General features: G+C 43.4%; 1 protein-coding gene across 1 annotated transcript in view; it reads right to left on the bottom strand.

The window, feature by feature from the left end:
• Positions 1-2,519: 2,519 nt before the first annotated feature.
• The window catches only part of SATB2 (SATB homeobox 2), a 130,542-nt gene continuing 107,850 nt past the window's right edge, over positions 2,520-25,211 (bottom strand). The window contains exon 10 of the mRNA XM_059820559.1: positions 2,520-2,975. Coding sequence (XP_059676542.1) covers positions 2,520-2,975 — 456 coding nt within the window. The remainder of the gene's footprint in view (positions 2,976-25,211) is intronic.

Genomic DNA, 25,211 nt, shown 5'->3' with positions numbered 1-25,211 from the left:
TACCGCAATAAAACACAATTTGTTTTTTTTATTTTTTATTTCACAAAAAAAGGCGGAAAATTGTGCTTTGTTAAGAGGCACTACAAGAAAAGTTTCTTTCTCCAAATAGATATTATATGATGGATATTGAATAAATAGACATATATGCATTGTAATTCGCAAAGTTCTGGCAAGACCACAGGCTAAAATGCCCACAGATTCACTTAGAACCACTGCAAAATTGGCAGTGAAATTAAAAATAAAAAGGCAAGACTCAGCATTGAAAAAATACCTAATAAAATTTTTGGTTGAAGTGTAAAAGATACCAAATGTTGATGTCATCATCAGATGAACAACCTTACATAGCTTGGCAAAATTCAGTTTCCTTTCAAATGTATGGAGTGATTTCAGCTACAGGATAAGAAGACAGTTTTGAAAGAGTAGCTCTGAGGGAAACATAAAGCAGCAACCATTGAAATTCTGATTAAAGCTGCAGCATACTACAGAAATAAAGGACGAAGAGCAAAAGGGGCATTAAGTAAGCAACCCACCATCGTTTTGCAAAGGTATATGAAATTTATGCAGAGATACTCTTATGTTTCAAACATTAGTTTTGAAAAAATCCCTTAAAAACTCCAGAGGTTACTGAGCAGCTAGAATTAGCTTGTATTGCAACGTCTTCTCCCTGTATATTGTCTGTTCTGAGTAAATATCTACACGTAGAGGTTTGTTTTTCGTTTTTAACTCCTACCTTTTATACCTTTCAAATATATAAATAGTATTAACAATTATATTACATTGCCTGGTGTAGTAAACAGAAAGTAACTTTCAAAGTGATATTGCATGAGGTCTTTGTCAAGGTTACATGAAAAGCCCATGTGAAAAAAGGAAGAAAAACCCCAGAAGCCTTGTTGATACGGTTATGACTGCAGTTTGAACAGGCGTCTAAAATCAATCCAGCTGCAAGAGTAGCAAAGGTGAGGTCTTGTCTCGGAAATCATTGCACAGAAGTGAAAAGTAAATGCTACTTGGTGTCTCTTGACATGACGCCTCAGAACGGGTGGACGCTATAGTAGATTGCAGCTTTAGTGCTCATGCCATTGAAGAGTCAGTCAGTATTAGCTCTCCTTTATGTAACGTAGCTGCTAGCTAGGTTGCTGCGAAACCCTTCGACAAGGAGGTGGATGGGTGTGAAGGGCCTCGCGCGCCCGCGGCCCCCCACGGCAGGGAGGCTGGAAAGCGCCCGTGCCTCAGACGCTGCGCACTGGAGGTGGGCTGCAGCCTGGGGGACCCGCGGCTGAAAACACTTCATTTCACTGGCACAAAACACGTGACACGGAGGAAGCCCAGCTAAAACAGAAACACGGGGGAGGCTGGCAAGAAGGGCGAACGGGAAATCAGCAACGCAAACCCTCGGTCTGTCAGCAATTTACCTGGACAGGATTGTTGGGGTTGTGGCATTTTGTGCCCCAATGTAACTTTACACTTGTGTGTATGTGTGTGTGTGTGTGTGTGTTTCACCTCAGTATAAACAAAAAGCAACGACAAGAAGGAAGCTTATAAATTTTAAGATCTGAAACAGAGAACAGGTAAATAAAATCCACAGTAAAATGTGGTTCATAGTATGAATTCCATACATCAAATTTCAACACGTTATCTTCTCTTTCTATAAAGACCTCGTTAACAGACAAGTCTTCTATGCACTGAATTTCAGTTTTAGTCATTCTGAATCCCATGAAAATTCATCTGTTCACTATGGAAAGGACTGTCTGGAGAGTGGAACATGCTGTATCCTTTTCAGTGTGCATTGTGTTTAAAGTACTTTAACTTACTAGTTTTCTTTTTAAGGTGCCCTGATTTGTTTTTCCATTTTCTCTCTTTTTTTCCTCTTTTCTTTTTTTGGCAGTGTTGATTTACATCTTTAAATACATACCTCAGAAATTACCCATCAAGTTGCCAGATAGGAAGCCATATAATAATTAAAAAAAAAAATCAGGGATAAACATAGAAAATAAATAGGAATTCAAAAATAGTCACCACACCCTGAGAGCAGGCGGCAGTTTATCAAAAAGCCAGAGCAACTCATTGTGAAGTGGTTTTAATACATAAACAAGTCTCATCTTTAAAGAACTCATTTCACAGTCTATACTTTCAGGTTGTAAAGTTCCGTCCCATGCAATTTTAATATATATATATTTTATGTAAATATATATATACACACACAAAGTTGTAAATTTTCCTTCACTGATTTCATAGGACTTTTTCTTCCCATTTACTTGCTATATGTCCCTTTCATAAGTGCAAGATTAATGAAGGCATAATCCTATGTGATTACAATGCTTACTTCAGTCAAATGTAGGAAGTGTAACACTCAAGTGTCTGTGTCAAGGCGATGTCTGATTGGGCAATGCTGAATTCATTCGGTTTGCACATGGGTCATGCGCAACGCAAACAAACAAAAAGTAAAAAGAGAAAAAAATTAAAAATAAAACCAGAAAATCCTTGGATCAAAGTATTGCTTTCTGCGCTCCTATCTCACATTATCTCTGGTCGATGTCCGCTGGAGCCGCCTTGCTTTTGTCGGGGTTCTGCTCCTCAGGCTCCACTTTGTACATTTCCTCAGAGCCCTCCTCGCTGTCGTTCTCCTCCGACTCCGTCAGCAGCTCCTCATCCTTGTACTCTGCCACGTCAACCACCGTTCCCAAATGCTCTTTTAGCTTCCCATGGTGCTTTACGTGGTAACGCTGGTTCTGGAAGAATTTGATGATGGTGTGTTTGGGGAGATCCAGCTGAGCAGAGAGGGTGTGGATGGCTTCCTGATCAGGGTAGAGACCCACGTCATGGATAAAGCTTTGAAGGATACCTAGAGCTTCCAAGGAAATCTTGGTACGGGATCTTGGCTTTTTGGCACAACTGTCCTCGGCAGGTGGAGGAGGAGCCTCTTCTCTAGGTGGGGAATTCTCCTTCGCAGGCTGGGACTGCTGTCTGTGCAGCACCTACAAGATCAAACAGACACAGACTTCATGTACGTGCTAACCCCCTCGGCACTTGAGATAAAGACCTGTACAAATGCCCTTACACAGGGTCTACTTTGTTCTGGTGAAGAAACGTACTAATTAATACTCACTTTCCACTGCCTTTCTTACCTGTAAGACAGCTGCACCAGTAACTACAGACTGAAAGGAGCAAGCGATATAAAAGGCAAACAATATAAAATTAATATAAAACCACAAAATAAGTAAGAAATACAAAATGTAGGTAATAAAAAGAAGTATAAAATAGCCAAGATAAAAATTAAGTCAAAAGGTATTACAGTCTCGTGGTCATGATGACTGGCCAGTTGTCTCATCTCAGACAACTCATTCTCCCGCTTTGCTCCTCTTCTCCCCCCTCCTCGTTTCCTCTCGTCTTTTTAGGCTAGAGACTCTCACCGTTTCTACAAGATGCCAAGTACCACACAGGCCTAGTCACACATTGGATTGTCAGGTGCTACTTTGTCATGAATAATGATTTGGCATTAAAATCCATCACAGCTGCTTTATGACAAAAGAAATAATAATAAAAGTCCAGACATTTGTTAAGATTCCCCTTCTATGAAGAACGAGCGACACTGTAGTCAGCACAGTTGCTTCACAGAGCTGGCTTTAATGTGTCTCTCAAACAGATTTCTCTGTATTACATCTGTATTATTTCACTAGTTGAGGAGTTCTGAGTTCAAATAATTATATCCCTCCATTCTGAGAAAGCCTCTGGGCAAACACGGTTTTCAGTCTTGTAACAGATTTTCACCAGCGGTATCTCCTTTTCAGCAAGTTTAAAGAAAGCATATGTAGCTCTTAATCTTCCTAACAGCCACTTAGAATGACTAAGAAAGGGCCTCGTGCAGCCCTTATTCCAAGGGAAAAATACCTGCTCTGAATTGCTAGAAATACAGAGGAGCTCCATGTGCTTTCTTTAAAACCAAATCCATACAAGAGAGATTACTGGCAAAAATCCCCTACAGGACTGCGGGCTGTATTTGCCCAGAGGTTTCTTCAGATGCAGGGAAATAATTATTAGAACTCAACACTACAGAACTAACAAAATCAATATGATTCTGTGATTCTGTAATATGGATAAATATTTCCTTCCACAAATAAGAGGGAATTCTGGCTCTTCACCCAAGAAGGAAACACCTTTGCTGCACGAACTGTAACATCCAGAAAATCAACCTTACATTAAAGCTCTCTAAAGGGAAAAAAATAAGAATAAATAATGGAAACGTGCTGAGAACTTGCACTGAATTTAACACACATACATATGGAGGCCCCAGTAAAACGCTACACTAGTCAAGTTATAACTGCAAGAGGGAAGTCCACTGTGGAATATCAGCCTGCTATGAAAATAAATAAAAAGGCTCTGTGCTGAAGAGCCCTTTATTCATTTCCTCCATCAAACATTGCTGTCATAGTAATTTATAACATCAGCGATCTCCAGTCACAGTTTTTGAAAAGCACATCAAAGTCCCCAGCCGCCGCCCACCGCACACGTGTGGCCGAGGAGCCGAACCTGGAGGAGATGCTGTGAAAACGACCCGACCTGCAGCCTGGCCAAGGGATTGCCTTTCTTCTGCTGCACCCGGCGGCAGCAGGAGGCACTCCGCCGGCCAAGAAGGGCTACACCTCCAGCTGCTGCTCAGCACCAGCCACGGAGGCAGGATCCAGCGCCACGTCCCCAGTGCCTCGATGAGCAGCGGGTGTGCATACGAGGGCATGCACGTGCAGACACACAACTGCACATCCCGCCAACTGCAGCACAAGTCACTGCTGCCGCCGCCACGGAGCGATGCTCGTGACAGTGAACAAGCACCCGAACAAGGAGGCAGTTTCACAGCAGCCCCACGCTGTCAGCCAAAAGGAGGTGGCACCACCGGTGACAGGCAGGGCTTGCCACACTCCTGGCAAGAGCCGCTGGTGGGCAGAAGCGCTGCAAATGTTTTTTGGTGCCAGTAGATTCATCTTCTTCCCAAGCATGTAAATACTCAGGGTGTCGCAGACACGGAGCTAACCAAGGAGCTGGAGGAAAGGAGAAACTCAAAAGAAAATGACAGATATTCTGGTTTATGTTTTATTACATCTCTTGTAATAAAAGAGCATAATGTTCCAATGAATGGAATCACTCAGCTGTTCTTTCAGGATTTCTTTTTTCTCCATGGATTGTTTTCAAAGAGGACTGACGTTTCCAAATAGAGGGGTTACAGACGAGAGTCGGATCCGTACCTACATCGGCAGGGAGCACTGAAAGCAGCAGAGCCAGGATCGCTGACACTAGCCAAGGACCCAGCCCCATGAATTTGTCGCACAGCCCCTACCTACATTTTCTCCCCTGTTGTGCCCTCTGGTCCTGTCCCCTGACACTGTAAGGCCCAGAGCAGCCAAAAAGAAAAGGATTTAACACTACAAATAAACTGCCAGGGAATTTACAGACAGTGTCATTTGAAAAGCCTCAAGTAGCATTGCTAATCAGAAGCTGAATTCAAGTAGCAGCTAACAGAGATAGAAACACATCCAGAAAGAGTGAGAATTACTCCGTTCGTTCTTGTTGGAATTGGAAGTGGGCTTTTTTTTCCCTTTTCAGTTGACAAACAGCATGAGAAACGATCCAGCCTGAAAAATGTTACAAGACTTCCAATCAAATATAATGATGAAAAAAATCCAACAATACAGGATCAGCAGCAGTAAAATGTTTAATTTGAAGGAGATGAAGAGATGCCTACAGCATCTATAAAGCAATCAACCAAAGAGAGGGCTGAGAGCAGGAGGGAAAGAATAATTTTACTTAACCCTTCCTTTTCTGGAGTGACCTCTCCATCCTCTCCAGAAGAGAAAACATAACTCGGGGGTTATCAGTGTAAAATATTAGAAAAAGGTGGTATTTTATTTGACTTACTGTTTTCCTAAATAACACAAAACCCTAAAGCTACTCTTGTAACAGATAAATCTCATGATTTCACTAACTTCTGTGGGCTTGCTCTGGATTTCCAGGGGCATTAACAAAGGATTTCAGCAACACAACATTATCCATATACAGAGAGATGGATAAACGTGCAGAATTTCCTTCAGGTTTAGGCTGTGATCAGTTTTGTATTTCCTTCCAATAATATGGGCTATTTAATACAAAAAAGCATGCATTTCTATGGGAAACAGATCAACTGTTGAGACACATGATACAACATGAAATCTAAATTACCTTCTTGTTAAATATTTGCTTTGAACTGCATTTGTAAAACACACTGGTCAATTTGGGCAATTTGCTTACTTCATGTCCGGCTCTGCACACCACAGCCTCATAGAGGAAACTACCCATTTTTGGCAGTTCCAGATTTTCCGGTTTTGGGGTCATTACTATGCTTTTAAATCTGCAGGTAAAATTTCCACTGGCTTCACACATTGCTTTGCACACACTGCCATAACACTTCGGATTTTGGATCAGTGGTGCTCTGCTTCCGTACTACAAAGAAGGAAACCCCACTGATCTTCCATGATTAAATTACAGGCTGCAGTGCATTTTCCTGTGCAAGACAAACCCCCCAAATGATGGTTTGACCTACCACAAAACACCAGGCGTACGGTGGGCTTTGGAGAGAAGGGATAAAAACGACAGCCATGCTAGGCTTTCCTTTTCCCAAGAAAGCTGGTGCTGGGCTCAGAAGGGTGCACATCCTGGTATAGGTGCACCGTGCCCTCCCTTCCCACTCCCCTCTCCTTCCTCCGTGCCCTGCCCCACCGCTCCCTGGCCACAGGTGGGGCAGCCTCCTCCTCCTCCTCCACAGCCACCACCATCTGGAGCTGACTTCCCTTCCCCTCCCTCCCTCCTCACCGATTCCCCATCTACTTTCAAATCAAATGTGAAGATATAGATTTCCTTCCATGCCCACAGGACTTATTTTTTCCACCCCTTCAAGAGATTTCATTTTTAAACTCTATAGGCATGGCTGCCTTCTCAGCATTTCAGAACAGCGCGGGTGCGGAAGATGCTGCTTTATGAAGGTTCATTCAGGTAGACTTTAACCTCACAGATAAACTCATTTTTTCAAACAAATTAACCAGCCTTGGTAGAAAACTTGCAAGAAAACGAATATGATGGAAGTTGACTTTAAAAGATAAAGTGACTGGTCTTAAATCTCACTGTACTGAAATATGATTTGAAGGCCACAATGAAAACCAGCTGGAAGCCATGTGTAAAATATAATAGTACATGCCTACAGGGAAGGAAGTGAGATATTGAATGATTAAGTTTAGGAGAGTATATAATGTAGTGTATCATTACGGGAGTGATCAGGATTACTTGTAATAAGCTAAGGGTTTGTGGTCTTTCTAAAATCCAAAGCCAAGAATTATTGGGGGGAGGGATCACTGCACTGTTTTACATGTATCTGCTCCCCACGTCTCGGGACGCTCCCGCAGGAGAAACCTGACTTCGGCAGACTGGGATAGCCGCGTTCCCACAGAAAAGAGAGGTGAGCGAACCCAAACTGAATGATGAACGTCATGTAATTGCAGTCTGTGTCTGCACTGTATTTAATTTTGGCTGGATTCACTATCCCACTGATGTTTGTTTCCATTTCCACCCACTTTCTAGCTAGAACTAGACACGTGAAAATGGTGAGTCGCTAAGGGGAGCCAAGCAGGATGCTTGAGGGGGGTACACACACGCACTCGGGCACCAACTGCAGTGAGGCACCGGCTGACAACACTCGCTCCCTGAAATGCCACCTTTCTTTGCCTGAATAGCCGTTGCAGCGGATTAGAAACAGGAACTGCATTTCTACGTGAAAAACCCGAGCTCTTTTGTTTCATAGTGTGGTTCTGCTCTTCCCTTTGCAGACAGGATTAGTCATGTAAGCTCCTTTCTGACTAGTTTTGCTGAGATGATGAGGTGCCCCTTACTATGAGAAACATCAAAAACATTACATTCTTGGAAGACAAGACTGCATTTGCAACAGAGACTGCCCTTGTTGAACAGACGCTGCCTTCCTCTGTGCACAGAGCGAGCACCGACAGGTACCTCAAGTGGCATGTGCTGGCCAGTACCAATTCTCATAACCCACACCCACAAGGAGCAGAGTTGAATGGATTGGCCTTCTCTCCCCCACAGTGGGAGGGGGTCTCACTTTTTAGCTTTCCTTCTAACATTTACATTGCTCTCATAGCCAGCCATGACACTGTATCACACCAAGGACTTTCGTGCCAAAGACAGCAAGTTTTTAGCCTGCTTAAGGAGCCCAAAATAAAAGCCAGAGAAAATGCCCACGCTTTACAAGAAATAGCTTCAGTACCTGTGTTTGGTCCATCTAACATCGGTCATCTACTACATCCCTTACAAGCATTCAAGACGAGTCAGCAGGATTTACCGCTAGTTTGACCGAATGCAAAAACGGTTTCACTACGTACTTCATGTAAGCAAGCCCGTTGGAAAAGCTCCTTCCCAATGACTAGCTAAAGTCAAAGGGAGGGCAGAGGACAAGCCTAAATAAGGTGTCCAGCTGCATTTTACGGAGACCTGTAGCTGGAATTTGCAACACTTCACATCTGAAAGCTAAGAGCTCCCAGGCAGTGCCTACTTGTCATGTTAAGAGTTTACTTAAGGGACAACCTCCAGCACCTTGCAAAGAAATCTTATACCTAGAAGGAGGCACTGTCTGTCCGCACTTAGCGGATCTTACAGGAACAATCTGTGGGAGATTATCTATTCAAACAACCAACCTTACACTCGTTACTCCCAGTCTCTCGCAGCTTATCTTCGTATACAGAAATGTGCAAGAAGAGAACAGAGCAAGCTGCTGCCACAAACAGGCTTGCACCCTGACAGCCTCCCAGTCCAGGGCTTGCAGGGGTAAGTAAGAGCATTAATTAGATGCAATCACTGTGCCAAGACACTTTACAGGTTTCCTAGGAATGTCTGTAGAAGAAACTGTAGCAGAAGTTACAATTTGCACCTGTGTTCATTTCTTTCCTCTTAAAAACCTGGTTGTTAGACTACTCTTTTTTTTTTCCTTGCAAAAATATATTCATTTAGGGAAACACTGCACCCCTAGTCGCAGCTCCAAATGAAGTATTTTCTTTGGGCTCATTCTCACAGTGGTGATTTCACACCTTGACACCGTAAAGCTGTGTTAAAGACTGTGGTTTAGTTTCCTTGCTTTTCTTGGATTATACAGTATCCTAAGGTCAAAACTCAGGAAAATCCAAAACTGTTATTAAAAAAGAAAAAGTAGCTATGAAGTGATGACAAATTGCAGACTACAGGTGTTAGATTACATTTTGACTCCAGGCAGGTTTAATATACTTCAGTTTCCTTTTACAATTGCCCTTAGCAGGTACTGTTATCAGTAAGGGATTTAAAAAAAATATATGGTACTCAATAAAAGAAGACCGTGTCAAAAGAAATCAATATGAGCGTGCAAAATGGTAGGAAGTCTAACATGGATAAATATGTTCACTTTCATCTAACTTCAGTCTGAGCTTCTTTTAATTTTGTAGCTCAAATGCTAGCTGCACATCCTGTGCATTTTCCAATGCAGCTTAGTAATTACTTCACAAGAGTAAACACCATTATTAGAGATAACTATAATACACGTTCGTGATATGATGTACGCCGTCTCATGCAAGCCAGACCAAATCAGCCAAGCAGAGCTGGTGGCTACAACAACCTGTAACCCAGCAGCCCTGGGTCCTATTCAGCTGCAAAGACAAAGCAGTCACACAGTAAAAAAAATCCCCCAAAGATTCAGGCCTTTCCTATCACCCTTCCTCTACTACTGACCACCACTGGAGCCAGAATATTGGATCAAACAAACCCCAAGTCCTAAATCTTTCAGCTCTGAAGTACAAGTCACTCTCTAAGCCATGTAAAAGGGGAGTAAGAAGGAACTGTGAGGAGAGAAATGAGTTCCACAGGGAATCCAAAGTCAAAGGCAAGTTTGGTTTCCAGGCTGGAATGTGAGCTGGTTGAAGTGATTCATTTCAACATCTTTGGAGCACACTCGCCACATGCTTCCCTTTGCTTTATGGCGGTCGCCTTGCTTAAGGGCAGGAAATAGGCAGTGATCTGAAAACATGGCAAGACACTGAACAAACATCCAGTCTCTGAAACAGTGGCCCCATCCTGCAGTTCTTCTCCAGGACCAAACTGTCTACGTTGGTCAAAAAGGTGACTAAAAAGATAACAGGAAGAAAGAAAAAAATCAAAAAATAACAAAACCTTCAGTTGTGCATTGCTTTTGCCACCCCACGCAAACTGATAAGCATAAGCATTAGCAAAACGCAATTAATCTTGACTTGAAGGCGGGGGGGAAGGTGTCTCCCCCCTCCAGCACACACTGCTCCCATTAATGCTAACAGGAGCTTAGCATGCATCAAAGAGCAAATACACCACAAAACATTTTTAAGAGCTATCATCACTGGAGATAAAATATAAATTACAGCCTGATTACACTGCGCTGCTAAGAGGCTACATGTGCAGCGTAGCTTGCAGTGACAACTGGAGATGACCAGATAACTTTTGGACAGGTCTAAGGTTACCGTAAACATCTGTGCAGAGGAATCTTTCCTTGTCTTTGCTTTCCTTTCAAGAAGCTGTGGCACTGCTGTCTGCACAGTTGTTTGAAGAATGTTTACAAATCAGCTTGACAAAAAGAAAAAAAAAATTCTGCCATCACTTGACCACAATCATGATCTTATTCTTCAGTAATGCATAGTTTATTTCCCTTTCCTGATCTCTGTTAATAGACAGCACGTGCCTACACAATAGACACTATTTTGTCTGTATAATGTTAAAAAAATAAATCACAAAACTCTGACAATGCAGAGCAGTGTCCCGGTGTTTCCTGGGGTAACTGCTCTCCCTCGAATGCTAAGTCAACTCTTCCCACAGAAGCACAGGCACAACTTTCATTGCTGTGCAAGTGCCTGAGAACTGGCTGATTTTATGGGGTAGCATAAATGAGCTCACGCTGATGAACGTTGGTGGATTAGCTCTGAATTTCCCATCTTTGGCTGGTTTAAGCCAGATTCTTAGGTTTACTGCATCGTAAGCGTGGCCAGCAGTGGATATCCCTTTCTCAAATACCTAGCTGCAGCCTGGGAGGGTTGTCAACAACTACTGTTCTGCCCGCAGGTGGAGCCGGCATGTACCTACTGTATAAATACGCAACAGGCCAGACTCATTCCGGCTTCTGCTGGCACAAGCCAGGGTGCTGGTGACAGAGAGCCCGATGTGGCCAGGAAGCATTGCACAACACCGCTGCAGACTCTCTCCTGAAGGCATCGGTGATGGATGGCTCCATTGTCTGGGGATGGGGCACGGCCAGCACAGCTGGCACGGGGGCTGGCTTGCCGCATCCCCCGGCAGGCAGGACTCCGCTGGCCTCGAAGAAGCCATGGGAGCCTCTCTTGCCTGTAACCTGCGGTAGAGCGAGGCAGTCTTCCCCCACACGGGAAAAAGCAACAGCCCCATAAAGGTTCGCGCTGGCCTTCTGCATGGTGAGGCTAACTGAAGTCCCACTCAAGTGGGACGTTCAACATCTGTGAATGCATCAAGGGCCACAAAACCTTCCAGTTAACACTCACCTTCTTCAGAACAAGGCCATGAGCTTTATGGGCCTCTGACTTGCCTCCTCCGTGCTTGCTCTTGCTGCCCTAGCAAGGCTCTGTGGGGTGCTACAGCATGTAGAGCCCTGCTTGGGAGTTTCCAAATAAAGACAGAGCTTGGTTGTGGTTGGAGGGAGGGTCTGTCAAAGATTTGGGGTTGATTCTGAGTTTCCCCATCCCAACCCTGCTAATCCTAATGAGGAGCTGGCAGAATGCCACAGGAACTAAGGAAGTAACAAAAGGCTTTTTGGTTTGTTTTTCTGCAGACAAAATACTTCTTGTATCCTCTACATTTTCTTGTTTAATTAACACTACACATGTTCTCCTTTTCATTCGAAAATCAGAAGAATATTCGCGGGCAGCATGAGCAACATCTTCCCTGAGAAGCCCCAACCTACAGCCATGCTTAAGGCTAAGCTCTAAACCCCTAACTATGGTGGCACATATGGCGCCACTATAATCATGTTGTTTTCCAGTTACTCAGATCAGGAGTAGGCACTGCATTATTTCAGGAAGGATATGTTTGGATTAGACACTGGATTCGGGGCGGGGGCGGGGGGGCTGTATGGGGGGGTAATTATTTGTCCCATCAAACTGTTTTAGGTCCTTACAAATGGCTATTTGGGGTTCCAGGAATACCCAACTGTACTGCTAATTTTTACAATGGGGGCAGTTAGAAGTCAGAAGAACCTGACTGTTATGGTTAGTGAAAATAGTAGATTTGTGCTGATAAAACACTACTCAGCATGTTTTTTGCTTTCTAGACGTAACCACCAATGCACTTAATAACAGGACTTGAGCAAACTATACTGTGTGAATCAAACACATAAAAGTATAAATATTCCTTTTTTTAGAAAGTAAGTCTTAAAAAGTGCATTATAATCAACTACCATGGTAAAAGGCAAAATATCCAGCATTACCACACACACAACTGGCATAATGTGCTTTATTATACCCTTAAGCTTGAAACTGGGTAAATAAAAATCAAATGACCGAAGTACAGTCTCCTGCACAGATTAGGGCACTGAGGACAGGAGGCCTCAGAGAATTAGATCTGAAATCCTTTGTCTTCCTGATTACACTCTGGAAAAGGTGGACACATCTGGAAGACTGAGGAAGCTACGCTGGTGTTACCGCTCTCCATGTCTCACTACTCTGACCTGTACCTATTTTATAGGTTCTGGATGCTGGAAGAAAAAGGCTTAACAGAAAGTAAACAGCACCTGCAGTTCATATTCACAGCATTAGAAAATACGCAGTTGGGGAAAACATGCAGTTGTTCATTTTCAATAAAATGGTTTAATATATGGCCAGCGAGGCAGTATTAGAACAAAGCAGAGGGTGACACTGTTACGGCCCTGAGATCCATCCCTGGCTTTGCTGCTGCTGCCTGCTGTGGGGAGCTCTGTGGACCGCTCAGCCCGTGGCTGGCTACACACACACAGTCGCAGGGGTGAGCTCACACGTAACACAAGCCTGCGGCTTGTGTAGATCTGTGCACAAGGAGCCCCAGGCTTTTGCTAGAAACGCAAAACACCATTCTTTGCTTCATTAAGATTAGAATTGTGTGGCATTCTTCAGTCAAAAATCCTTCTTTTGGTCAAAAATGTCGACTGAGTGACATCAAAGTATTGCCTAAATAAAGTCTATTTTGCCAAGCTGTTTGCCTGGGGTGGCAGGGGGGTGGATATTCTGACAAAGTTCAAGTGGTTGTTTAGGCATTTTTCATGAAACAGCATATTCTGGTTGCTTTTATTCAGAACAACTTTTGCTCTTCAAATTCTTCCTATTTTCCTTTAAAGCATTATGTTGCGCTAAACTGCCACAAACCTTTTTTTTTTTCTCATTTTAACCGAAAATAATAATTTTAAAAGCACCAACATATTTTTTTCTTTCAGTATTTCAGAAATGTCAGCAACCCCTTAAACTCAGCTCAAGCACTTCTATAGCTCTAGGCTGTACCACCCAGAAGCTCACAGCCATCTATCTACCCACCTACCTCCTTCACCGTCATATTTACAAAGGCTTGTACTGATGGGAGCTCTGAAAGAATGAAATGTAATGCAGTTTATAAAAGGAGCCGGATGTGAATCTTTCCTATCTCAAAATCCAATAAAGCTTATGATTTTTATTGCATGTGGGAGTCCTTTGGTCTATGTAATACTGATTAACAGCTTGGCCAGTAAGTCTGATAAAACCAGAAAGTACTTTCAAATATATTCTGGCCGGAGACACCTGGGAGTGAAGTGTGTGCGTTGCAGCTGATGGCCCCAGGGGCACACACATACCTTGGGATTTCTTTCTTGGTTCTGTTCCATCTTGCCATGGTTTTGTTCCATTCTCTCCAGAAAGAATGACTCCAAGCCTCTCTTATCCTTGAATCTTCCCGGAGAGGAGGCATCATCTCTCAACTATTCCCCCTCACCTGTCCAACACGCGTGAACCCAAAAAATTTACAACCTGCTTCAGTCAGGGCTCCAGACTGGACTTTAATGGATCCCAAACAGAGCACCGCAGCATTCTTACTCCTGATCTCTTTTAAACAAGGGAACACCAGGAATAACATTACTCCAGGCCAGCAATGCTTCCCTGGTGCTAATCAGGCCATTAAAAAGGCATAAGCAGTTTGTTTGACACAGAGGGACAAAGACAACCACAGAAATGAATCAAAACCAGGGAAAAATTAGAGATTAAAAGTAATAATACTCCTTTCAGCAAACCACAGTCTGAATGTGTGATAAGTGGCTACAAGACACAATCACTGCAAGATCTAGAGACAAAAAAATGTCTCCTGACTGAATGAAATGTAAACTAAACTCACTCTGGTACAGAAGCATTTCCTTCACAGGGCAGGACTCCCTGCCATCGGGAAATCCAAACCCATTTGCTGCAAACGAGGGCTGCCGCAGCTGACCCTCCCTGATCTCCCTTAAGGAAAACACACACGCTCAAAGTCAACAGTTGGAGGGAAAGGAAGAAAAACCCAAATGCGGCAGACTTGCTAGAAGAGATTTCCATGGAGGTTCCCTCCCCAAATAAGCAGATGGTTTCCAGTTAGTCAGGGTCAGGGACTGCCCGTGTGGTTTCCTGCCTGCTTGCCTTTGTAGCTTATCTAGATCTCATCAATATACGCAGTCCAAAAAAATTAGAATGGCTAAGTACAGAAATTAGGGAAACTAAATACAAACGAGCCTTCGTTTGCACTTGTGCAGATGAGCAGGGGAATCTGCGCCCACGGGTGGGATGAACGCAGCGGTGCCAACCCCTCTGCCGGGGCAGCCGCGTTGGGCTGTGGCACTTCTCATCTCCAGAGGCCAGATCAGGTCTCGTTAATGCCGCTGTTCCTGCCCCCAGGCACCAAAGCCGTGCCTAAGTCTATCCAAAACACTCTGGGGAACAGCTCAGCTGCTTTGAAAATACCCCTGACATCAGTTTACAGCCCTGCCTGCTTTAACTGTGTTGCTGGTGCCCGCCGGCAGGCCGGCTGCATGGCACGTCCCCATCCACGCTTGCAGCCCTGGGAAGGGTGGCACACACGCAGTGCACATCTACATGTTCTGCAAAGCTCCAGGCAGACACTGGCTCTTGCAATGCCGTGCATGGGAGCGAAGCAAAAATCCGACCAGGAACGTATGTACAAGCTACCATATGGAAAGGGCATTCTCAAATTAAACCCTGAAACCCAGATGAGATCTGAGCGAAGGACAGTTTCACTTAAAGGAAATCTCTGAGGTCAACCAGCAATTAACTGAAAGGTTCTGATTGAATATGCTATTGACTGAGCTCACATGAGACAGCTTCCTGTTTATTATACCTTATGGGCTGTCTAGGTGCCAAGACATTAAACTGTCAATAATCTATTAATACTAAACAGCTCCTCCCTCCTTACTCCCCCATGCAAATACTCTTAGGCTAAGAAACTGCCCTAAAAAGATGGAAATTTTTGAAGTGAGATGGAAATGAGCTTTTTAGGGTATTTCTTTGCTTGGTTCCAGCTGAAAGTACAGCAACATTCATAAACAATATAACACGCAGTCTATAACTACATGGAAAGAATTGTGTTAAAAAAAATCAGACATGATTGAGACCATATCCTGAAATCTGGCTTTCTTTTCCAAGCCATCTTTAAACAGTCTAAGTTAAATTTAATTAACAATTTACAACAAGGAGAGAGAAGTTATTTAAAGAGAGGCCTACAGGTCCTTAACATTCAGTGTCTGGGAAACAGTTGTATATATAAAAAAAGTTTTAATGAATTTAATAGAGAAAAGCACTTTAATTAAATGCTGTCAAAGAGGATTGTATTAATGACTGCACACAAAGGAATTTAAAGCAAGCCAAGTATATTTAGCAAATAGGAAGTAGGCTTTCAGAGGCTGCAACTATTTATGTTTCTGCCATTGCAATGCATCTAGGAGATCGCGTTGCCAATTGAAAGCAGTTATGTTATTAGATATGATTTTATTTATTATGGATTATTAAAATTTCAAATGCTGCAGGGAATACATTTATTTCACTTCTAAAATGAAAGAACAAAGATATTTCCTGCTTGTTCAGTAAGAGGAAAAATAGAAGAGGAAATAAATAATAAATAATAATAATAATAACTTAGCACTTAACTAGTGAAGTGCTGTCCAGACAGATCTTTTTATGGGGCCTGTTGAGTCCTGGAATTTTAGTGTGTCTCTTTCTTTTTGCTACAACTGGATGGATTCGCAGTTGCTACCACAGCTTCCCTCAACACAGGACGGAAAGAGGAGCCAGCTCTTACTCCTCAAGGGCAGGATACAACTCCTCGTTGTATCTTGTGGTAGTACAAGGGGCTTCACGATACTCTGCATGTTTCAAATCCAAGAAATACCAAAATCCCAAGAAGCAAAAAGAAATCTACGTTGCCAAGCTATTTGCAAGCAAGATTGAGAAGACCAAGGTTTTCCAGACCTAACCAAGAGACTTAGCCACACGACTCTCATAAAAGCCCCTAACAACTATGGGTCTGCATTAAGCCTTTCTGCCGAACATGCTCGCCTTCCTCAACATCCATGTGATGGGACTTGTGGCAGGAAGGAAGAGGGCTCTTCACAACCCTCCCTGCCCACGTGCTTTGGATTCAAGTGCAGCACATCAAACAGGCATGGCCTAATAAGAGCATAATGTAGAGAACCAAACCATAAAAAGCAACTAGAAAATTCAAAGATGTCAACATTATTTTGTACTATGATAGTACAAATAGCATAAAACTAAATTTAATCCAAACTGGAAACAGAGGAATGTTTTTTGACACAAAGTTCATGAGATGGCTGGGTCCGTAATATCCAGGATACATTCTGTGATTTACCACATCCTTCTTGCCATATGTAATGGTAAGATGTTAATAATGATTTTAGAAGTTTCAAACTTCTCAATGCTCCACCAGAGGCACCTTATGCCTTGGTTTCTGAACACCGAGTCCCTTTAAGTTAGGCACCACGATGTGAGTTAGTCCCAAATTACTGGTTTAAAAAGGTATTTATTTGTACTTAAATATAAGATTTTTACCTTCTACTTTGAAACATGAAGAAGTGAGTAGAACTGGGGGAAAAGACATTGGAAAGGAGGCACAAGGGGATACCTACTTCCTTTCACAATGTGAGTAGCATCATGAATGGTGGAGTTCAATTTTCTAAATACATTATCTCATTTTTGTTTAAGACTTTTATTAAAGTCATGTGTGATGTGTGTTGAGAATGTAGCCTTTGTTGTTCCACAGCTAGGGATCTTGCAAACAGCTTCGCTTTGTCTGTGCCAAGATATTTTGGAATATTCTTTGAAACACTGTAAGCATAGATGACTGTGAGAAAAAATATGTGCTACTGTACTTCTGGATACTTGATGTATGAGAATAGTGCATACATACAAAAACATTTCCCATTTCGATCTGCAATTTCTGCAAAAGTCCATACAAACATGGAACAACATACACAGCACACTAACCCTGAAAAAAAATATCCCTGCACATATTACAGTCATTGGCATTTCCAACCATTCAGAAAAAAAAAAAAGAAAGAAAGAAAAAAAGAGAAAAGTCCACACTAACGAGTTTCCAAAAAGACTGGCCCGGGGCAAGGAGATGGAGCATCTATGTCCTGCTCTGTCATAGCCTAACTCCCAGCACTTCCCAGAAGCTGCACGATTTCCTTGGGGGATGCTGTGTACCACAGGAGGAAGAGCAGCTCGCTCGCTCCCAGAGATCTTTGGGGGACAAGCAGTGCAATATGCTCTGGTAGCACGATACAATCTTCTTTCCCTCCCCATGTAATTTTTGTGATTGCCTATCTGCACAGAAAGCCCAGCTGCAATGATCCAGGGCTCTAACTTTATCCTAAGATTTCTGTAAGGAGCCTGAGAATAAAATGTTGCATATGGCCAGTATGTGTAAATGGCCAGCATTTACACATCTCTAAAGCCTGATATTATCATTTATGTACAAGTGTGAGGGACAGTGAGTATTTAGGGAGCATTAAAATGAATTAAAAAGAGCAATATTTTTAACTGCAAAAATTTCAAACGTAAATGGAACAGAGGCTCATCTAGTGGCTTTTCAGCCTTCAAGATTTGCCTGCTGCCAGCCAGCAAGCTTTATTTAGTGATCTTGCTCTACATGTTTGCTCATCCTCAACCTGCTACGACTCCTCACAACGTTGGCAGCTTAGCATTTACGAGAGGGCCAAGACTGGAAGAAATGAGGGCTAAATCTGGTCAAATTTTTTGCCTGTGAAAAGCAAAAGGGTGAGACAACAGGGGTCAGAGCTACAATGATGTCATTTGCTAAAAAGACAACCTGTCAGAGCAACATCAACACAAACCACCACCCTGCCGATTACTGCCAAGTCTCCGCAGTGCTAAATCTGCACATTCAGATTTTAAGCAGAGTTTCTGCCTGGAACATCCCCCAGCAGAAGCCGGGGCAGCCCAAGCAGAGCTGCTCTGGGGCAGCCTCACACAAACCGCCATTTGGGCAGAACTGCCTCTGCCTCGAACGGGGCAGCATGTCCTGCACGCGTCCTTGGCCCCAGCGACAGCCTTTACCTCCGCCGCCATGTCAATACCCTCACAGTCATCTTTGTTGTAAGAAGCTGGTGAAGAAGAACTCACTTAAGAGTCTCACCTCATTCCTGCCCTGTCCTCGGTTGATCCTGGACCAAATGAAAGCTGTCCTGGAGCAGGTGGCACTGAGGTGGCCTCACAGTTCCGGGAGTCAGAACAAATACAGAAAGGATGTACTACTTTGACGAGACTAAACTTGCCACCTCAGAAAAAACCAAAACTATCCACTTTACTTGATCTCCCATTTTTAGGGTTAAATGGAATAGTACTAAACCTAAACTAATTTCAGAAGAGAAGCAGTTTTGCTTTAATTGCAAGTACACTCCCCACTATCATTCCAAGGGGAATCACAGGCTTAAAGTTAATAAAAATCAGCAGCACTTTTCAGCCACATTAGATACCCACACTAAACAGAAACAGCTGAGAAGGGGCAGTAGGCAGGTTTGGCTATAGCAATCAAAGCTCAGCAGCTTTCCACTGCAATTGTGATAACTATCAATCACACGAAGCTCTGTCGGACACCTCAGAGTCAAATGTAAGGGGTTCGTTGTCTGACATGTGCTCCTGTTGCTTTTGTCAAACCTCGTGCAAGGCTCCTGAGCTACTGTGGCCCATCGGGAAAATGGTGTGCAGCAAAAGGATGGAAAACCAGAATGCACAGCCACAGCTTTTTCTCCAAAATGTAGCATGTCTGGCTGGGCTGCAGGGTGTGGGTACTGGAGCAAAGCCGGAGAGTTTTGCACGTACTGCTTTCTCAAAGAAGGAGAGTCCCTTACCCCCACCCAAAAGCAGACACACACACGATAGAGAGAAATGCAGAGTAAGTAAGTGGCATTTGCAATATATACTGCACAGAAATAGGAGTTACATAGTTCGATATTTTTTCAGTGTTTTTTGAATGGTTCAGATTGAAAGGAGATACTGAAATGGGCTGTTATCGTCTAATTTTGATAAGAGAGGGAGAATGGAACTCCAGATAAAGTAATAACTGAGGAAGACAGATATTCTCCACTCACAAAATTCACAGATCTCGTTCTGACATGCATTTCCCCCTGTAGCTCTAAATCAAAGACAAAATAAATACTCCAGCTGCAACCCACCCAAACCAAAGCTCTGAGCTTTCTGAGTGGAATGAATAAACCTGTGGCACAAGTATCTCTAAAAGTCCATCTGGTCTTGTTGAGTACAAGTTGTCTCACCAGTCTTGACCACCCCTGTCTGAGCAGACGTCACATCCAGCCACCGAATAAGGAGTTGGGGGAATCAAAAAGCAGTGGGTATCCATCTATGGTCTGTCTTCTGGGCACAGAGAAATGATCAAAAAGCAAAACTATCAGGGTGCAGCCATTAAGAATGAATCACAGGGCATACCATCGCCACAAAAAATTTGTCTAGATAAAACAGAAAGCACCGAAGTTAGAGAGCTAGCATGGTTTGGGAAAGTAGTTTTTGTCCAAGTCTCTCAGACAATTCAGTCCTGATTTCCAGTACGCAAAATCCCTTGCTGTAACCCACACAAACATGGCAAAAACTCACTGTGCACATCATCCTATAGACCATTAAGCACACCATGTTCCCCTATGGAATAACACAGTTTTGCTTCACTCATCATCTATGATTGCCTAAGTATTATTAATTAATATTATTTCTTAAGAAAAGAAATTTTAAGTCTCACTGTTTTTTCCATCTTCATGCTATGCATTGTGTGACCCATGAACCCTAAGATGTTGTTTAGAATCACATATTTCATTAGGAAGCACTACTGTGGTGGTTCATTCCCCTCTTTATTACTTCTAGAAAGAGAATATGAAATTAGTCTCATTGGATTGCCAGCGCCACTTGCCTTGACCCATTTTTACGAGGGCTCCGTGTTCTGCTGTTTTGTATTTCATTGTCATTTCTAAAATATTTGTTCCCTTCCATCCCTCACAAAATGACAAAATTAGTATTTCATTTACTTCTGTGGTATGTTATTTTCCACATATTTAAAGAGAGACCACAATGTTTGCAGTGAACACACAATACAAAAGAGCCTTCCTACAGCTTTCTGCTATGCCTTCTTTTATTTACTAATGTTCCTCCACGATTTATGATCTAACTATTATAAATTGCCAGATTTGTCTAAATCAAAGCTTCTGAGAAAAAAAGGGCGGAGGGACGTAATTTTTAAAAAGTGACAAAAGTAACAGTGTATCAGAAAGCATCTGAAAGCCATTCCTGTTTCTTTAAAGTCAACATCTGACTGCTCTTAAATCAGTATGTACCTACCAGCTTCAGCAGATCTATCCCTCAGCTTATGCAGAAAATGAAAAGCAAGGTTTCCCTGCTCTCTGAATAGTAGGTACTTTGCTGCAGTGGTGGCTCATTACTCCAGAGAACCGCCTTATCCACCTCAACACTCCAGAGACAACAGCTTGATTCATCATTTTCCCAACTGATTCAGGTTTCTCTGCCCCAGCAATTAACAATGAATTAGCACTATATTAAAGTGCCAGGCGAGATGGTTATTCTCTGGAGTAGTCACCTTGGACACAGCAGACGAATAGTGGGAGAAGGGAGAGAAATTACATTTACTGTGTCCCAGCATGTCTGTAACAAACACCAAATCCCTGGCTGGCAATGGGAAGCGGCTGTAGGCACTTCTCAGCATTAACACTCCAGAAAGGTCCAATGCCAGTGAACAGCCTGGGAACGGTGAGATTTAGCGAGGGATGGAAAGTAGGACGGGGTACCCTCACCTCTGCAGAGTAGGAAGCCAAACACAGAAGCATGAGGACTGCTGCTGCAAAGTGACTACCTTACATGCAGTCTGTCCAACAGATCTACATAAGAGCCAGGCCAGATCAAAGGTCCAGCCAGGATCCCATGTCTGATGGTGGTGGAAGAGGATGAGAACAGGGCAAAAATATAATTATGCTTTCCAGCATACCCTCCCATCCTCCAGCAACCTGTGGCTCAGGCACTCTGTAAATCAGAGGTGATGTCCTTGTGGTATCCAGCTAGCAACAAACTCACAGGTTTTTTCCTTAGTGCCACAGAAGCACTTTGTGATTACACCACATTGCACGGAACGGGAGGGAGAAAGTCACTTAGTACACACTTGAATTTCCTTAAAAACCAAGCGAGCAGCTGTGGTGAGCTCAGCCTGCATGCACAGCAACATGTAGGTGTAGCGTGGATGCTCTGCAACCAGCATGTGAAGGAAAATCCATGCTCCAGCACGTCCATATGGTCACACCCGATGCTGCCAGAGAACACAGCCATGTCACAGAGCTCCACAGGGCTCACATTTTATGACTCCTCAGCACAATAACAAATAAATCAAGTGTGCAGGGAGGAATTTCTTGTGCACTGAGCTTCCACTGTAGGCATTTTTTTATTTCAGAAACAGGAAAATACTTGATTAAATGAATTAATATATGGCTGACAGGAAAAATCTAATAGAAGAGAGAAAAAAAGATAATGTTTCTTTTTAAAGCCCTGAACCTAAAACTAAACAGCAAGGTACAGGCTAGTAATACTGAAAAGAGGGCAAGAACCTGCCACAAAAGAAACAACAATCCTTTAAACATCAAGAGCCAAATTCTCCCCAGCTGATCTTCTACAGCACTGCAACAACTGCCCCACTGCGCACACCCTGCCATTAGAGGACAGAAACCAAACCCAGCCTTGGGGTGATTCCCTCACTGAAGGTGTGCCCAACCCTGTAATCGGCAAGTGAACTGCACAAAACCCATCACAATTAAACCTTTGCCATTTCCAAGAAGCCATACTGGGGAAAAGGCTGAATTGTATCTATCTGTTATCTTTTGCCTGGTCGTGCCTCTTGTGATGATAGCCAGGAGTTTCTTCCAAGCCCTTCAGTCTGACGGAGGGGCATCCCCAGCACAGAGAGGGCTCGATCGTGGTGGCAGGGGGCTCTGGCAGCAGCGTGGGGCAGCCTGTTTTCAGGCTCTCCCAGTCTCACAGCTGGAGGAGCAGGAGACTCAAGCATCAGACACAAGTTTCTGTACACATGTCAAATCCATCAGAGCAGAGAGAAAGATGGGGTGGGTGGAGAAAGCAGAAGCAAGAACCTCCTGCCTGCTTCAGTGTTAGAGTACTGCACCTGCTGTTAGTCACAGTGCTGCTACTTGTATCTCCTTCAAAGGACTGTCATCTTGACACCAAGGCTGCAGGTAAGGGCTTGACTTACACTGCACTTTTCACTAGCAAAGCCCGCAAAGCAAAGAAGGTCGGTGACGGCAGCTCTTGGATGTTTCCACCCCCTGCTAAAATGCAGCCAGGCACCGTGGCAGACATTCTGCACCCGCCACCGCTTTAAGAAGGAAATGAGAGTTGCTTTCCCACTTGACACTACAGAGGGAATTTCAGATAGGCAGAATGTAATTACTTGGCCTGGAGTTCAGCCAGGAGCAGGGCCCAAGACCCCTACCCTTATGTAAAGTGTCACAAAGTCTCCAATGACTGCAAGTGTGAGGACCTCAGCTTTACGTCTCTGGCTGCTGTCATTGATTCTTCATGGCTAATTACCTAATAGTGACCCTTGCAGCAAAGCCAAAAAACAAACCTTGCTGCTTGAAACAATTCAAGTCCCAGAGACCGAAAACTAGGCAAAAATTGCTTGGTGCAGGGTATCTTTTGGCAGTAGGGAGCAGGTGGACAGCAAGCCTCCTGTGTCTTGCACTGGTTGTGTGCCACTCAGAAACCTACTGGGGTTTTTGGATGGGCAAACATAGCTTTAAAATGCAGCACCCCCAAAACACAAGCCTACTGTATCAACTGTATACCAGGGTCTCCAGAGTTTTACTGTATGTAGTTGCCAGCTGGTTCCATTTATTTTTCTTCATTTTTCATATTTTGACTGTAATAAATAATTAATCCATGGCTTTGTAACTTGCTGACAAATACAAATGCATCGCATTCCAATGCAGTGTAACATGTCACTCACAAGAGCCAACCTGCACGACACAGAAAAGTGATGTGCAGAAGGCTTTGGAAAGTAGGCTAATCATCAAGGTCACCCACAAGAGCTCAGGGAAACTTTTTCTTCAAACCGTCCCTTAGAGGATATTATCCTGAGAGGATATTGCTACTTGCTGTGGGCACCAGAACTGGGTTAATATGTTCAAATCTAGGTCTAGTCGTCTTCCCACATGTTAGCTTGGCCCTTTACCCTTTTGTAGCTCCTTGCATACAAAATCCCACAAACTTTTGGGAACATGGAAGACAAAACTTGCAACGTTAATTCCTTAGAGCACTTCCCCTACTTTATAGCTCTTGAGAATCCGAACCCCAGGAAACCATTTTCTCTTCCAGGCAAAGACCAAATGGAAAGCAAGGAGGAAGTTGGTAGCAGAAGAGACAAAGGAGACTTAACTAGGCAATAATTAATTTGGGTGAGACCAATGTGTTTCAGAAGGGGCAGGACTACAAGACAGAAAAACCTCCTGCCTTTGGAAAAAGGTGACTAGACAGTTGGCAGCAGTACTAGCAGCAGCAGAACCAGAGCAGCGACAAAGAATAGAGGCTAAATGCCAAGGTGCACAGCAAGAGTAGCAAAGCAGTACCAGCCGCCATCAAACGACAACGGGGAGAGGAAAGCTGGGAAGACGAACTGTGAGATTATCAGAGAGAAATGCAGTATGGACGACTCTCTGAGAGCAGTCACGCAATGGGATCGGGTGAATGGCACCAAGCGCCAGGGACAATTGAAAAGGATGGTCTGCTGTGGAAGGCGTCACCTCAGCTTTTTAGGTTGAAAAAACATCTCCTGAGCCTCTCTTGACCATCAGCAGATATTTGGGTTTGTGACATGCATCGCTAGTTATTAGGAATACACATAAGGTTGATTTTCTCTTCTGACTGAAGCTGGAACTGCAAAGATGAAAAATTTTGTAGTATTTTCACTACATTTTCCCTACGCATATTTCTCATTCTATTAAGACCTAAGACAAGGATAGAACAAAGGTGCACAAACCAAAAATTCATACTAGTCACAAAGGTTGTAGAGAGGAGCAAAGCAATCCTGAGGTGGCTGTGAAATGAAGGCCTGTTCCCCGCAAAATACTCACCACCGTTATTTTAGAAGTACTTTTTAAGTTTCAGTGAATATATAAAAAACACTTCTCCACGTTAAACTCTTCAAAACCCCTGTGTTACCCATGCATGGACAAACTTCCTCTCCTACCCTCCTACTTTTCCTGAAGTGTTACCTGGCTCCTTCGAACAAAAGCAAATGTGCAGCTGCAGTTGCCCATCAGCCACCATTTGAGAGTGGGTATCAGGGGTGCTCAGGTTCTGTGATAAGGAGCGGGTGATCAAGTCCCCACTCCTGTTCTGCTTCCTAAATAACCACACACTTCTTGCTGTTGCTGAGGAACACATTTGTACTCCTCTAAATGTTGGCAGCTTTAGACAGCTAAATTGTGTTTCAGCCACAACACAACTACTGACACCAAGGGAACTCCATATCGCTACTACTGACCTTGCTGTTATCGGTGGCGTGGATTGTTG

Source organism: Gavia stellata, chromosome 8, assembly GCF_030936135.1.
Source record: "Gavia stellata isolate bGavSte3 chromosome 8, bGavSte3.hap2, whole genome shotgun sequence".
NCBI lineage: Eukaryota > Metazoa > Chordata > Aves > Gaviiformes > Gaviidae > Gavia > Gavia stellata.
Note: the sequence above shows the minus strand (reverse complement) of the source record. Positions and strands in the feature narration are given on the sequence as shown.